General features: G+C 45.1%; 1 protein-coding gene across 1 annotated transcript in view; it reads right to left on the reverse strand.

Annotated features, from left to right (window-relative positions):
- The window catches only part of CPA6 (carboxypeptidase A6), a 151105-nt gene that overhangs the window by 66323 nt on the left and 67077 nt on the right, over positions 1 to 17705 (reverse strand). Inside the window, exon 2 of the mRNA XM_040354368.1 lies at positions 4140 to 4215. Coding sequence (XP_040210302.1) covers positions 4140 to 4215 — 76 coding nt within the window. The remainder of the gene's footprint in view (positions 1 to 4139; positions 4216 to 17705) is intronic.

Below are 17705 nucleotides of genomic sequence, written 5' to 3' on the forward strand. Positions count from 1 at the left end.
TTGCTCAGTTCTCTACGTTGTCTCTATAAAAACATAACAACAAATAGGATTAGAAAATGTAATACATGAGATTAACCACATCAGATGAGTAGCCCACAAAATTAAATATATTTCTGACAAAGTCGAAGCTTTGGAAAAAGAAAAGTTAAAAAGATATATTATCTCTAGAATGAGATTTAAAGTAAAGCTTTACAGCTTCAAATTAATGTGCGAAATCCAATAGTGCAATTTCAATCTTTTTTGTTTTATAAACTAGATTTTATTTAAAGATAGAGAGTTTTTCCATAGGCAATGTAACAAGGAGACAAATTGTCTTGCAGGAAGACTATATAAAAAAATAAAAAGGTACAGCACTGAATACACGGAATACCGTTTGTACAAAAAAAATGTGTCTCATATACCGTATTTATTGGCACCTTCATTTTAATGCCGCGTACACACGACCGTTTTTCATGATGAGAAAAATGCAATTTTTTTAATTGGTCGTTAAAAATGGTCGTGTGTAGACTCCAGAGCATTTTTCTTGACGAGAAAAATGGGCATTAAAAAGTTAGAACATGCTCTAATTTTTCTGGTCGTTTTTCACGTCGTCGTGGATGTCGATCCTGGATGTCTGACAGAATCAACAGATATTTTTCTGTACTTAGAGAAAATGTATTTAGCCTGAAAATAGAACACTTTAATACACTTCTAACTAGATTCACGTAGGGTTACGCCGGCGTATCTACTGATACGCCGGCGTAACCCTACGTGAATCTAGTTATAAGTGTATTAAAGAGTTCTATTTTCAGGCTAAATAGTTTCTCTTAGTACAGAAAAATATCTGTTGATCCTGTCAGACATCCAGTTACTTTTTTACTTCCTGTGTACTGAACTGTATACTGAATCTCAAAAATTGTTATTGGCTTCCCCAGCTATCCTCTGTGAACTACAAAACAACTCTATGAGTTAGGGGAGGGGAGGGTGCTCTGTAGTCCTGTTGTTGGCTGGTGAAGTAAGTTTATCTCTTTGACTGTTCCCATGATAGTATGGTAAATGGAAAGTTGTAATTAGGTGTTAGCTCCCCTTCTAATGATGTAGTGGGTGGAGTGGGTGAAGTCCAGGGTGAATGGGGCATGAGATTGATATACACCAGAAGTCCTACTGAGCTGACCATAATGGCCCTTTGCAGGGCTGAAGTCCCAGGCGAGGTGGTACAGAACATAAAAGGAACAACTATAGATTCCCTGTCTACCCTGACTTTCTCCTGCAGGTCCTAAAACCCTGGAGGCATGAACAGCGTCCTCTATGTGGTGTTAGTGTTAAAATCTGGGAGTGAGTTTGCCATCTGGGAGCTTGCACCTTGATCCCCCTGACTCTCAGCTGGGGGTCCTATAATTTGAGAATGGAAGCTAAATTCTGTGGACTTTGTATACATAGGAAAGTGGTTCATACTCAGTGGTGCTCCCAAGGAGAGGAATGGAGGTGTACAAAGAAGATGGCTTAAAAGAGATGTACAGTAAAACATTGGTTTGAGAGTAACTTGGTTTGAGAGCGTTTTGCAAGACAAGGTAAATTTTTGAATACGTTTTGACTTGATATACAAGCAATGTCTTGATATAAGAGTAGCGTCATGTCACAACTGGGTATAAAAGAGAAGAAAGACGTCTCTAAGTGTAGCAATATGGTTACATTTAATGAAGGTACAACATTTAGCAACTTATTGCTACACTTAGAGGCGCCTCTCTTCTCTATTATACTCTGTAGCTCATGCTGGATTTTGCTTCTAATCCCCTTGTGGAAGCTGACGATTGTGGAAGAAAATGTTATGGTTACACAACCTATCACAATACTATAATCTTTTTATATGGTCTATAAAACGGAAGAACCTATGAATAAATGGTTGCGGAAACAAATCATCTGAGTTTCCATTATTTCTTATGGGGAAATTCGCTTTGATATACAAGTGCTTTTGATTACAAGCATGTGTCCGGAACAAATTATGCTCGTAATCCAAGGTTTTACTGTACTTGTGCCCCGCACTGAACTGACTGATAGAAAAATGTCTAACCTTGCATGTGGCGTCCTGCTCCAAATATTCTGCAAGTGCGATATGTAAAGGAAAAGTTACAGCAAAGTGCATCTATGGGCCAGATCCACGAAGCAGTTACGCTGGCGTATCTATCGATACGCCGCGTAACTGCTAGTTTGCTCCGGCGTATCTTTGTTTTGTATCCACAAAACAAGATACGCCTGAAGCTGGGCTAGATCCGACTGGCGTACGTCTTAGTACGCCGTCGGATCTAAGGTGCATATTTACGCTGGCCGCTAGGTGGCATTTCCGTCGATTTCCGCGTTGAGTATGCAAATTAGTTAGATACAGCGATCCACGAACGTACGTCCGGCCGGCGCATTTTTTTATGTCGTTTCCATAAGGCTTTTTTCGGCGTATAGTTACCCCTGCTATATGAGGCGTATCCTATGTTAAGTATGGACGCCGTTCCCGCGTCGAATTTTGAACATTTTACGTTGTTTGCGTAAGTCGTTCGCGGGTTAATTTCGAGCATGCGCACTGGGATACCCCCACGGACGGCGCATGCGCCGTTCAGAAAAAACGTAATTTACGTCGGGTCAAGACGTATTAACATAAAACACGCCCCCATCTCACCCATTTGAATTGCGCGCCCTTACGCCGACACAGATACACTACGCCGCCGTAACTTACGGCGCAAATTCTTTGAGAATACGGGAAATCTGAGATACACTACGCCGGCCGTAAAGAAGCGCCGCGCTTCGTGGATCTGGCCCTATGTGTGCACATTCCTTTATTCTCAAATATTATGGCCTCGGGCCAAGGATGTCGTGAGCAGGCAGATGGCAGAGAGTTTCTCAAAAACAGGTGGGTGGCTACCTGAAAACAAGCGGGGCAATGACTTGTACAGTTGGGTGCTAACGTCTGCCCAATCTTAGTCCCATTTACACTGCCCTTGTGCTTCTCTTTATAGATACATATAGTCAGTGTGTAGCGTCACCCTAGAGCAGGAAATGTGTAATTTGGAGGATCACCACGTGTAGATGAAAAAAGCCTAAAATAAGTAAAGCAGACAATGTTAAAAAGGGACGCCGGGGCTGGGCTGGAAGGGGTTAACATATGACACTTACATTTAAATAATACTAATCCAGATTAGTTGTCCATTGAATAGGCATACTTTTTTTAACAGTTGTTTATTTATGCTGGGTTCACAACGGAACACGCATCCAATTCGCAACAGCAGGAGATTTTGATCTGCTCTCTATGGAGCTGGTTCACATATCTCCACTGTGGCTCCGGTGCAAATTTTGCACAGAAGCCCCGTGCGTCTTTTGGTCCGTTTCTGGTCCGAATTCAGCCAAATATTCGGATTCAAATCTGACCTGAAACGGTGAACAGGGACGCACCGGACCCCTGCTATGAGCTGCATGTGGTGATGGTGTGAACCCAGCCTTAAAGTGGAATAAAGAAGACAAACGACTATCGGCATCCAGGGGCGGACTGACAATTTATGGGGCCCCCGGGCAATAGGAGATTATGGGCCCCCCCGGGCAATAGGAGATTATGGGCCCCCCCGGGCAATAGGAGATTATGGGGCCCCCAGGCAAGAGGATATTATGGGGCCCCCAGGCAATAGATTATGGGGCCACACAGTATACATACACACAGAATACACATACACACACTGAAAACGTACTGGAGAGGTGAGGCAGCTATAATCTTGGGATTTTTTAGACCAAAAGGATGTCGGTAAGGGACATTTCAGGGACAGATGTTAAAAAAAAACGTACATTTTTACATACGGTCCCTGGTTTTACTGAGGCTGGCAACCCTGATGGGGCCCCCTAGTGGCATGGGGCCCTCGGGCAGTGCCCGAGTGCCCAAATGATCAGTCCGCCCCTGTCGGCATCACAACATACCCAATGGCATCTGGCTACGCATATCCCAGTAAGGAGTACAAATTACAGAATATACAAAATTAAAAAGGATACAATGAATAGACATGCTTTGCTATTGTGCAATAAAATAAAGAGCAACAATATATTTTTTTTATTTAAAAAGTCAGTTTTGGGTGGACCCGTTTCTTCATCGCTTATACCAAAGAATAAAATTAAGCTGACTGTCTTACCTGAAGCTGTTGGTACATGTTCTTTAATTCATCAGCCTCATTATCATTCTTGGGAACAATTCGTATTACTTTGTCCCTGTTAATTAGTAAAAAAATAAAAATAAAAAGCATGAGGAATAAACATGTCACTATCAATAAAAACGTTAAATATATCGCAGTGAAATGCTTCAATAGATATTCCAATGACAGGTATTATCTCTTAAATAATATAGGAAGGCAGCAAAGCAAATCATTACTTTGATCTTGTTATTAAGGTCATTATGGACTGGAATCGGAAAAGTGAAACAGGCTACAGTTAACAATCCATAACTTGTTTCCATAGCTGACAATATAAAAATACAGTTTCCAATTCCATGAAACCACCAAACTACTCATTCACTCCCTTGTCTTCACTATTGCAACTCCCTCCTCCTTGGCCTACCTCTCCATAGGCTATCCCCTCTTCAGTCTATCATGAATGCTGCTGCCAGACTAATCTTCCTTACCAACCGCTCAGTGTCTGTCACTCCTCTCTGCCAATCCCTCAAGTGGCCCAGCAAATTAAATTCAAAATACTAACAACATATAAAGCCATTCACAACGCTGCCCCAAGCTACATCACCAATCTTGTCTTCAAATATCACCCAAACCGTCCTCTCGGCTCCTCTCAAAACCTCCTTCTCTCAAGCTCCTTTGTCTTCTCCTCCATTGCTCTTCCCCGGGAATTCTCTAGAGCCTCTCTCATCCTCTGGAACTCTCTACCTCAATCTGTCTGGCTATCTCCTACTCTGGCTCCCTTCAGGCGATCCCTAAAAATTCATCCTTTCAGGAAGCCTATCACGCCTCCAACTAATCTTTTATCACTTCCATCAGCTCATTCCTCACAATTATAACCGGTTGTACCACTTGCCCCACCCTATTAGATTGTGAACTCTTTTTAACAGGGCTTTTCTTAACCCTCTTGTATTTTATTGTATTGTAACTGTACTGTCTCCCTTTAATATTGTAAAGTGCTGTGTAAACTGTTGTAAATCCTGTATAATAATAATAATAATGTTACTTCTCGCTGACACCACTAATTGTGCCAGTGAGTTCCACATCCTTACCTGGACTGGAGAGCACAGATTTTTTTTAATCTTTGTATAGAAGTATAGAATTACCAAGATATTAGGAATATACATACTAAAATACGGCAAATATTTCCTAACCCAGCTGGCATCAGATCAAGGGTGATAGTAACCACACTCATTCAAAGCCTCCAAGAAAGAACAAATAAAAAGACGAAACAATTCTTTCACATTCAAGACTTAAAGTGGAGTTCCACCCATAAATATAACATTACATCAGTAGTTTTAAAAAAATGTCATTAGTCCTTTACGAATTTTTTTTTTTTTTTTAGATGCCTTCAAAGTGTTGTTGCTAGGCAGAATAGTTAATCTTCCCACTTCCTGCACCTAGGTGCTTAATGCTTCCTAACCTACACCGCACAGACTCCTGGGAATGTAGTGGGTGTAACTTTCCAGGGGTCTGTGCACTCCCCAGTCTCAAAGAATCATGTGACTTGGACAGCATAGGTGCTGAAACCTGATCTGACACTGCTTGTGCAGCACTGAGCATGTTCGAGGTCTGCAAGGGTGAAATCCAGGAAGTCATACAGTCTGGCTTCATGATGCCCACACTTAAGATGGCCCCAGTCAATTTCTATTTCATAAAGTGTCTAAATGCTGTAACAACCTAACAAAACGGACCTTAGTTTACAGGCCAACTTTACTAGAATACATTAAGCTTGTGTATTACAGGGGTATTTATATTTAAAAAGTGAAATTGTGGCCGGAACTCCGCTTTAAGCTGGCCATCGATGGATCGGAATTCAACTGGTTCATCAGGGACTGGCTGAATTTCAATCCATCTATGGCCGTTCCACATGCAATTCTGTGCAGTGCTTTTTCAGCCCATTCATTTTGAATGGCATACAATTGCAATGCACCACACCATTTTAAAGTACTGCACTACTTTTGGAAATTTACGGCAGCTGCATTGCATGGTACTTTTGCACCATGTGATCCGGTGCAGGCAAGTACACTGCGTTTGTTAGCTGCATTTGGGATGTCATTAATTTAATATTGAAATCCAATACATATCGCAACTGTAGTGCGTTTTAAACACGGTGCGAGAAACGCACACATGGTTATAATGAATTATTTCATGCAGGCAGTGCAAAGTGGAATGACTATACATTGGAACCTCGGATTACGAGTTCCAGGAGAATGCTCGTAATCCAAAGTACTTGCATATCAAAGCGAGTTTCCCCATTGAAGTCAATGGAAACAAAAATAATTAGTTCCGCATTGACTTCAATGGCATGCAATACCGCATGCGGCCAGAGGTGGGGGCGCCGGAGAGAGTCGTAAACGGGCGGAAAGGCCCGAGGACACCTCGGCTGAGGTTCCCGAGGTTTGCAGAGGTCAGCTGAGCTGTCCTCGGGCCTTTCCGTGCATTTCCAAACGACGCCGATCGGCTGCCGTTCGGCTCTCGCGGTACTGCACATCAAGTCATGATTTTTTTTTTTACAATAGTTTTTAATGAGAAATTTTCATTGTACAAACGCAAAGAAAACACAAGCATTCCCATTGAACAATAAGAAACCGTAAGAAAAAATTGCACAGCATGAGCAATTATACAAACACAGATGACCATCGTAAGCAGCAGCTAGTAGCTAAAACCCAGAATATCGAGGCAATAAGACCAAGAGGGCACTAGGTCCGCCACTGACGAGTGACAAAGCATCAACCAGTACAATGGGAGAGCACACTGGGAAGGCAAAGATATAGTAAGAGGAAAGGTATAGAAGTCATGATTTTTTTTAAATACAGTGCTTGTATTGTGAAACGCTCGTTAACTGCGTTACTCGCAATCCGAGGTTCCACTGTACTATATGTAAGCTGAACAAAATCACAGAAATCAAAATGGATGACTTCACTAATATTAAATGAAACCAAATGGTTGTAATGTGTTGCTTACTAAATGCAGATAGTAAAGGAGCTCTGTATTGTATGATGCCAGTGTGTTTTTAAATAAACCAAATTTTCCTAGAGGGTAAGCTACAATTATGGAATATTACAATTTAGATCTATTTAATATGCTTTTCTCATTTTAACAATCCTTTCTAATCCTAAAATAGTTACTGAGGGCCAGATTCAGGTACAAATACGTTACGCTGCGGCGGCGTAACATATCCCATTTACGTTACACCGCCGCAGGTTTACAGCGTAAGTGCCTGATTCACAAAGCTCTTACCTGTAAACTTGTGGCGGTGTAACGTAAATCCGTTCGGCGCAAGCCCGCCTAATTCAAATGGGGCGGGCACCATTTAAATTAGGCGCGTTCCCGCGACGAACGTACTGCGCATGCTCCGTCTGTCAAATTACCCGACGAGCATTGCGCTAAATGACGTCGCAAGGACGTCATTGGTTTGGACGTTAACGTAAATGGCGCCCAGCGCCATTCACGGACAACTTACGCAAACGACGTGAATTTTAAAATTGTTACGCGGGAACGACGGCCATACTTGACATTGGCTAGGCCACCTAGAGGGCAGCCTTAGTTTTACGCGGCGTATCTCGACGGAAACAACGTAAATTTAGAGCGATGGGTAAAGCGTACATTCGTGAATCGCTGTAACTAGTCATTTGCATATTCTACGCCGACCGCAATGGAATCGCCACCTAGCGGCCGGCCTAGAATTGCATCCTAAGATCTGACGGTGTAAGTTAATTACACCTGTCGGATCTTAGGGCTATCTATGCGTAACTGATTCTATGAATCAGCCGCATAGTTACGACGGGCGGATCACAGAGATACGACGTCGTATCTCTTTTGTGAATCTGGCCCTGAAAGGCTAAAAGCCTTATTAAAAAGAACATTTTATGCAAAATTGGGTAAATTGTGATTATGGTAGATCAATGTCTGTAGAAATTAGATACAGCCACTATGAATTGTTAAAAAAACGAAATTATTGATCATATAAGACTGGTGCAATTGTAAAATATTTCTATCATTGTAATGCAATTTTTTTTGTCACTATCCTTCTGTGCCCTCCACCTGCTGACTTCAGCAATCTATTCTTCTGAATGCCTGCCAAAGTGCACAGTACCACACCAGATGGTGGTCTCATACACTGTAAGCAAGGATCGAGCCTAGAAATCTAATAGCAACATCACATACTAGAAATAAATCAGTTTATATGAATCCAGTAACATTTTGTAACTTCTAATAAATGGTTCATCCTGCCTTAAATAATTGATTCTGATCAAATAAGTGAAAGGCAAGTTCGGAATTCACTTTTTGATAAATACCTAATGGTATAATTTCAAGATGAATATGAAAGTATACACCAATTTCTCAAAGAGCTAAAAGCTGTCAGTCTAAGGCCCCATACTCACGAGCAAACATGTCTGCTGAAACTGGCCCGCAGGCCAGTTTCAGCAGACATGTTTGGTCGTGTGTGGGCGCGAGCGGGCCGAATTCCAGCAAACATTTGCCCGCCGGGCCTTTTCCCAGCAGACAAATATTCCTGGACTTGTTTTAAAACAGTCCGCTGGAATTCTGCCCGCTCGGACATGTACGGTCGTCAGTACAGACCTACCGTACATGTCCAGGCGCCCGCCGTCCCTCGCATGCGTCGAATGACTTCGACGCATGCGTGGAAGCATTTTAAAGGCGGGCCGCCCACGTCGCCGCGTCATTGTCGCGGCGACACCGCGTCATCGACGCGGCGACACCGCGGACACGCCCCGCGTATTGTTTACGCGCGGACTTCTGTACGATGGTGTGTACAACCATCGTACAGAAGCCCTCTGGCAGACATGTATGGTGAAAACGGTCCGACGGACCGCTTTCACCATACATGTTTGGTCGTGAGTACCCGGCCTAATATGTAGATATAGGACCCGGACAAAACGGGGCCGTGCTCAGTGCAGCTGCCTAACCACTGGAAAATGGAAGACTAGAAACAAAAAACAATAAAGCGGCACTCCATGGGTAAAGCCATAAGGTATATGAAGAACATCTAAACTAGTAAATGGATGTAAAGTTGTTTATTGCACTAAGAAGATAGACAATCCCTGCACAGTCTCGATACAAAAGCAAATGCAGCAAACAGTCATATAGCATCAAGGTGAATTTTTTTTTTATGTTAATTTAAAAAGGCAAGAATGGTACCACACAATAAAACTGGGTAGGAGGAAGATAGTATACTCCAGGTGGCTTGCTGGTGAGATGTAAAAGGTAAACTACCTGAACCACAAGGGAACGGTGACAGCTCAGTGGAGAGGAGATGATACACAGCCTGATGGCAGCACACAGAGTACCAAGCTCCATGGGTCTGCAAGGTAGACAAATGCACTTGCTGGAGGACACTCTGCTTGCTGCTGGTGAAGAGCTGGGGCTAGTCATGGGGCACGACCACGCCAGGTTACGGATATCAACAACGTAATCCACGATTGAGCGGTGGAGCCGGGGAAGCCGAGCAAAGCCACAAGGACTGGGCGCACTGGATGACGTAAAAAAACTGGGTCCAGATGTGAAGGGACGGGAGCCTCAGGTCTATCTAACCCATCAGTTTTGTTTGTCTCATTGGGGAAATTTCCCATCACTTTCTGTCCAATAGCCAAAGGAAATTAGAGGAATTACGGTAAGGTAAGGTTGAATAAAGACACTACTCCATTCAGTTCCCCAATGTGTGGGTGTGGATGTGGGTGTTTATGGGTATAATTTCCTACATTCCTGTCTATTGCATTCGCTAAGATACCCATCCAAGAGTTTTTTTAAACTATTGACACCTCTAACTGACACCACTAATTGCATCAGTGAGTTACACATCCTTACCGCTCTGACAGTAAAGAAGCCTTTATGCAGTTTAAAGTTAAATCGCTTCTCCTCTAATTTCATTGCGTGGACACGTGTCTTCAGTCCCCTAAAACTGTTTTTTATTTTATATAGAATCACCGTTAAGGTAGTTGTATATTGCTATCATATCTCCTCTCAAGTGTCTCTTCTCCAGGGAGAAATTGTTTAATGGAAAAAATGGAAAGAAGAGATGCCCCTGTAGGCACTTCCACACAGCCAACGAGCTGCCGTTATTCAGCTGGCTGGCTAGCTGAATAGTGGGCAGCAGCGGTGAAAATATATAGATTCATACAATGCATGAATCTATATATTTTAGTGGCTGTGCGAGAGCCAGAGGGGGCGGCGCTCCGGCGCCCTCTATGGACGAACCGCTCCTGTTTTTTACTGAAGGATAATTGACACATCCAGTGGCGGCCCGCCCATAAAGGGCGCCCGGGCGCCGCCCCCCCTCCCCCAGTCAGTAAAAAAAAAATCTAAAAAAAAAAAAAAAAATTTTTATTTAAACATGTCCCTTTAAGGAAAAAAAAATTCCAAAAAAGGTTCTTATGTGCACGGAGTCCGGGCATCGGGCGCCGGGAACAGCGCGGTATGGGTAGCGCCACGTCTGTGCAATCACGGGATTGCAGACGTGGCGCTACATTGGCAGCCCAAAAATGCCTTTGTGGCGCGGTCCATCGCGCCACTTGCTTCCGGCGCGATGGACTGCATTGTTATGGCTGGGCGGGTGCATCCACTATTTGTGCTCGTTCCGTCCCGACGTCCCTGGAAGAACAGGAAGTGACGTCGGGACTCGGGGCGCTCAGTGCGAGTACAGGTAAGCTAAGCTGAGCTATGCCGCCTGCCTCTGCCCCTCTGTAATGGACTGTTTTCTTTGTAAAGTTCGGCGGCAGCAGGAGCGGTCCACCCCCCTTCTTTAAAGATTACCTTTTTTGCTAATTTTTTTTTATCGTGAATATTCGGCCGAAATCGCGGCCCCCCCGCGGGGGGGGGGGGGGGTTGGGTTGTCTGCGATTTCGGCCGAATATTCACTATAAAAAAAAAATGTGGAACATTTGGAATTTTTTTTTTAGTGCACATTTTGCCGAAATCGGGGGGGGGGGGGGGGGGATGGGGGTGCCGCGATTTCGGCCGAATGTTCACTAGACATGGTGAGCAATTAACCCAGTGCAGATGTAGGCTCATTGCAAGGGTGGATTTTTTTAACATTTTCATGGAGTTGGGCTTTAATAAATGATTTTTAATGTTCAATGCAATGCATATTATGGGTGAAATGCCAGCCGTCAGCAGCCTGAGCCCAGGAGAAGATGGGGAGCTACAAGACCCAGCAGGTTATAATATAAGGCTTCTAGGTGGATGGGAGTCTTATATTATAACCTGCTGGGACTTGTAGTTCCCCATCTTCTCCTGGGCTCAGGTGCATGCAATCCACCATCTATGGGACTACAAGTCCCAGCAGTGAGAAAAACTGGACAAAGATGGTGGATTGCATGCACCTGAGCCCCAGGAGACGATGGAGAACTACAAGTCCCAGCAGGTTATAATATAAAGCTCCGAGGTGGATGGATGACTGGACAGTGACACAGTGGGGACAATTGGCACAGTGGCTGTGTTTGATGGCATGGTACAGTGGCTGCATTTGATGGCATGGCACAGTGGTGACAATTGATGGCACAGTGACCACAATTGATGGCATGGCACAGTGGCTGCATTTGATGGCATGGTACAGTGGCTGCATTTGATGGCATGGTACAGTGGCTGCATTTGATGGCATGGCACAGTGGCTGCATTTGATGGCATGGCACAGTGGTGACAATTGATGGCACAGTGACCACAATTGATGGCATGGTACAGTGGCTGCATTTGATGGCATGGTACAGTGGCTGCATTTGATGGCATGGTACAGTGGCTGCATTTGATGGCATGGTACAGTGGTGACAATTGATGGCACAGTGACCACAATTGATGGCATGGCACAGTGGTTGCATTTGATGGCATGGCACAGTGGCTGCGTTTGATGGCATGGTACAGTGGTGACAATTGATGGCACAGTGACTGCGTTTGATGGCATGGTACAGTGGTGACAATTGATGGCACAGTGACTGCGTTTGATGGCATGGCACAGTGGCTGCGTTTGATGGCATGACACAGTGGCTGCGTTTGATGGCATGGCACAGTGGTGCGAATTGATGGAACAGTGGCTGCATTTGATGGGCACAGTGAGGCTGCGATTTTTTTTCTTCTTCGTTTGCGCCCCCCCAAAAATTTTGAGCACCAGCCGCCACTGGACACATCGGACTTTAAATTTGACTGTTTATCTTCACTGGTTACTTCAATTTTTCAATTTCATAGAATTTGTTTAATGCTTGTAGAGTTGTAGTCGTTCCTCGTAACTGAGGTCCTCCAGTCCCCTTCTCTGGACTCTCTCCAGTTCCATCACATCTTTTCTGAAGACTGGTGACCACAACTGGATGGTATATTCAAGATGCGACTGCACCAGAGTTTTGTACAGTGGTAAAATTATATTTTTGTTTCTTGAGTAATAAAAGATTTCCCCTCTGCTTCTGTTCTAGTAACAACCCAAAATTGTGGATTTTCTTCATAGTTTTTATTTTGGTGATAGCAGTAAACAGGACAAACAGAGGGGACGAATCTCCCTAATGGGGGCACAGACAGCAATAAGGACCTGACAGGTGTTCTAATCCCTCTCAATTCTATCGAAAATGAAAAAAAGTTTTTTTATTTACCTATAATTTAAGGTCATTTAATTTGCCTATTACAATATTATGTAGAGTGATTTGCACTGGCACAATATCCCTGACTGTATTAACACAGTAATACAATATTGGTAAGAAGTCTATATAGCGGTATGTAGTCATTACATTACTGGTTTGTCTTTTCACATCCAGTTCAATGCTCTGTTATAAAACGGTTGTAAAATAGTAAATCCCCTCTACCTTCCATTACCTTTATTATATTTTTTTACCATGCAATTAAAACAATTAAGCATGCAAATGCCTTTTAAAATGGTCGACATGAGTGCTTAAAGCTTATTTAAACACACAAATTGGCAATTACAGAATACATAAAACTGAATGGTTTAATTTACTGGGCTTTTTCTATATGGGAACTCCTGCAATGACTCAAAACACATTTACAAATACTGTACTGCCAATGTTTTTTCCTTGGACATCTATGTGATTTTAGGGCAGTAACTACAGACATAATAAAAGTTTAATGTCTGTAGTTACACCTTTACTCGGGGGCTATCCAATCGGAGGTTCTGTTGGATACCTATGCCATTACACTAAAGTTGCAATGGCATTGCACTACAGAAAAATACCTGTTGATTCTGCTGGAAATCCAGTAAACGCCTTACGTTTGGTAGTGAACTGACAACATTACCCCTGCTGAATTGAAATTACAAACCGCGTTGTCAGCCCTGCCTGAGTTCTCCCCTGCTGGGTTACAGTACAAGTTTCTCTTATGTTATGGAGATGAGTAAAGGGTGTTCTGTAGTACAGCAGAGAGCAGCTGGGAGTTCAGGACTGACAACACTGCTTGGGATTTTGGAGCAGCAGAGGCAACATTGTCAGATCACTTCAAGTTAGAAGATCACTAAATGTGTGTCAGGATCAACAGGTACTGTATTTTCTATACTTTTAGGCCCCTTTCACATGGGGCGGATCAGTAATGATCCGCCCCGTGAACCTCCGCTTGCTCAGCGGGGATCGCTCCGTTAAACCCAGCTGAGCCGGCGAATGACAGGGCGGTCCCCGCACACTGTGCAGGGACCGCCCTGTCTTTTTTCCGCTCTCCCCTATGGGGGGGATCGGATGAACACGGACCGTCTGTCCGTGTTCACCCGATCCGATCCACCAGACGGAGGGAAAAGTAGGTTTTCTCTCCGTCACACTTTGGCGGATCGGAGCGGGTCGGATGTCAGCGGGCATGTCACCGCTGACATCCGTGGCTCCATAGAGGAGCACAGAGCGCCTGTTCAGGTCCGCCAAAAAAACTTGCAGGCGGACATGAACGGGCCGCCCATGTGAAAGAGCCCTAACTTTTTATTTCTCTTGCCCAGACAGGGTTGCCATAGCTTAAGAAATTTTGCGAGTTTAGGGAGGTCACAGTGCTGAGGGGTATCTGGAGTGAAGGGTCACAGTGCCGGGGGTTTCAGGGATGGTGTTGATATACTATCCTTGATTACATACTTGGGGTATATAGAGAGTTTTGTGGTAAAAAGGGGGTTAAAACAGGGGTTAAGGAGGCATCACATTGCTTCCTCCCTCCCTGCCTGCCAGTAGCTTCTGAAGCGCGATCTGAACGCGGACCAGGCTTCAGAAGAAAGGGAGATTCCACCTTTACTGTTACAACAAGTAGTTTTTTTTTTTTCTTTTTACTTTATTTTTACTTTCGTTTTTCTTTAGCCTAATAACTACAGTTATCTTATATACAGTAAAACCTTGGTTTGCGAGCATAATTTGTTCCAGAAACATGCTTGTAATCCAAAGCACTTGCATATCTAAGCATTGTTTTTACAGGGTATAAAAGAGAAGAGAGGCACCTCTAAAGCCCTATACACACAATGGGCCAGATTCTCAAAGGAGATACGACAGCGTATCTCCAGATACACCATCGTATCTCTGAGTCTGAGCGGTCGTATCTATGCGCCTGATTCTTAAAATCAGTTACGCATAGATTTCGATTAGATCCGACCGGCGTAAGTCTCTTACGCCGTCGGATCTTAACTGCATATTTACGCTGGCCGCTAGGGGCGTGTACGCCTAGAAATATGTAAATCAGCTAGATACGCAAATTCACGAACGTACGCCCGGCCGACGCAGTACAGATACGCCGTTTACGTTAGGCTTTTCCTGGCGTAAAGTTTTGACTGGTGCTGCTGTTGTTTTTAAGCCAAGCCACATGTAAAAGTTGATAAAAATCAATTACACATCCAAAATATGCAACGTCAGAATACAGTGTTGCTCATGCTGTCTGTGAAAATCGTACTGTTCCGTAACACCACATACAGTTTAAATTTTTTATTTCTCATCAGAAAGTCAGTCCCAACGGACCACCAAGATACACAAGTTACAGTAGCAACAGTATAAATCAAACACAGTCACAGAGATAAATGTAGGCCTTTGGTTGTACAAACAATGTCACAGTGGGGTAGTAAGGCATAACTGAGAGCTCTCAGAACTTGTCTCTTGGAGGGTAAGGTTGCCCCCAGTTGCCCTGGCATTGGGATCCGATCGGACCGACCCCCAGATCCGTTTTCCTTTTTCAATAGAAGAAATAGAGTAAAAGTTAGAGAGTATATTAGAGAGGGGTAGGGAAAGGTTTATCAGAGTGAAGACAGGGAGGGGGGAAGAGAGGCGGAGAGGGGGGGGGGTGGTGGTGTCTGCACGAGCAGGGTCGGTGTAAAGCGCCCCATGGGGGCGTAACTAGAGTCTAAGTCGTTCATGTACATACAGGGCATCGTAAGGAACAGGCAATATACCTGTCACTGGGTTGACGCTGGGCATTCGGTCTCCCTGAGTCTCTGTCCCTCATCCGAGTACTTAAAAATGTTGTAAAGCTGCCATGTCTCAGAGTATGTCTCGTGGCGTTGTTGGCTAGAGAGTATCAAGTCCTCCATTCGGCTGATCTCATCTACCTTATTTAGCCAAAGAGCAATAGTCGGAGGGTATGGAGACTTCCATCGGAGAGGTACGCAGGCCTTGGCCGCGTCCAGGAGGTGGCGAACCACGGACTTCTTGTAGACCCCTGACGGCATATTGGTTGCGTGCAGGAGGAAGTAACCCGGGTCGTCTGGCACCACGTACCCTGTGAATTTTTGGGCGATCCGGCGCACCTCTCCCCAGAAGCCCCTGATTCGTGGGCAGGTCCAGAGGACATGTAGCAGGGTGCCCCTATGCCGCTGGCATCTCCAACAGACGCCAGCAGTGTTGGGGAACAGCTTATTCAGGAGGTCTGGGGTCCTGTACCAGCGGGAGAGAATCTTGTAATTCGTCTCCTGGGTTTTTGCACATAGGGAAGATTTGTGTGTGAAATGAAGTATGGATTGTTTTTTGGCGGGCGAGAACTGTGTGTTCAGGTCCCTTTCCCATTTTTCCAGAGCTGGCAGCCGATATACTCCAGGTGGAGTTATCAGCATAGCATATAGTAGGGAGAGAGTGTGTGGAAGCACTCCAGACTCCTCACACATCGCCTCCAGTTCAGTCATTGGTACCAGTCCCGTCGGGGGGGCAGGGATGCTACTTAAAAAGTGGGTCAGCTGATTCGCTCTCATAAAATCGAGACGGTAGGCGCCGTCAGGGTCTGTCAGTTCCGCTGCCGATCTCCATTTCCCTCCCGCACTGAAATGGGATGCCTGAAAGAGGCCATCCCTCATGAGGTCAAGGAACCTCCTATCCCGTAAGCCCGGGCCGAAGAGCGGGTGACCAATGATAGGTCTGAGAGGAGAGTCCCCAGAGGCCAGGGACCGTCGAGCCAAGAGGTCCGCACAGACCCTAACCGTGTTCCCTATTAAGGGGTGGCTTCTGGTCGCGGGAGGGAGTGGGGCGGAGCACCACGGGGCGCGGCGTAAGGAGATGTCGGTCTGGTCTTGTTCTACTGTCGTCCACAGCTTATTATGCCCGTGACGGCACCAATCAATTAGTCTCACCAAGTGTATTGAGTGGTAGTAAGTCCGAATGTCCGGTAGGGCCAAGCCCCCATGTAGTTTAGGGAGGGACAGAATTGATCTGTGCACCCGTGACTTTTTCCCTGCCCAAAGAAAGTGAGTGAACGCTGAGTGTACTTGTTTAAAATAATCCCCAAGGATGTGAATCGGGAGGGCCTGTAGGAGGTACAGAGTCCACTGAGTTAACAGTTTCCGAACCGCTGTCAAAAGGGGCGGAAAGTTCAGTCGGTAGAGGTGCGAGAGTGTAGGAGGGATGAAGGTCCCTAAGTATTTGAGCGCCACTGCCGTCCATCTCAGACCGAATCCCGCCTTAAGCCGGGTAAGGTGGTGTTGTGGGATCCCTATGCCCATGGCCTCTGACTTCGTCAGGTTGATTTTTAGATTGGAAAGCTTACCATAGATATCAAATTCCCGGAAAAGGGCTTGAAGGGAGGTGTCGGGGTCCGTGAGGGTGAAGAGCAGGTCGTCTGCATAAGCGGATACTTTATATTGTGCGTTCGTGGTAGCGACGCCCTTGATGGCAGGATTCAGTCGGACATGGCACAGAAATGGCTCCAGTGACAGAGCGAACAAAACGGGCGAAAGGGGGCAGCCCTGTCTCGTCCCATTGGTTATTGGGAACGAGTCTGATAGTACCCCATTAGCCCTTACCCGCGCCGTCGGTCCAGTATATATCGCGGTCACCCAATTTCTCATCGTCTCTCCAATCCCTACATGCTCCAGGGTCGCCATCATGAACCGCCAGTCCACCCGATCGAACGCCTTTTCGGCGTCCGTTCCGACCAACAGACTCGGTGTTTTAATGATAGTCACCATGTGTATCAGGTTAAGTACCTTAATGGTATTGTCCCGAGCTTCCCTCAAGGGGACAAAGCCCACCTGATCCAGGTGTATCAGACTCGGGAGGTGTCTCTGGAGTCTAGATGCCAAGATTTTGGTAAACAACTTGAGGTCAGTGTTGAGGAGGGATATGGGGCGGTAACTACTGCAGC

This window comes from Rana temporaria, chromosome 5 (assembly GCF_905171775.1).
Source record: "Rana temporaria chromosome 5, aRanTem1.1, whole genome shotgun sequence".
Taxonomy (NCBI): domain Eukaryota; kingdom Metazoa; phylum Chordata; class Amphibia; order Anura; family Ranidae; genus Rana; species Rana temporaria.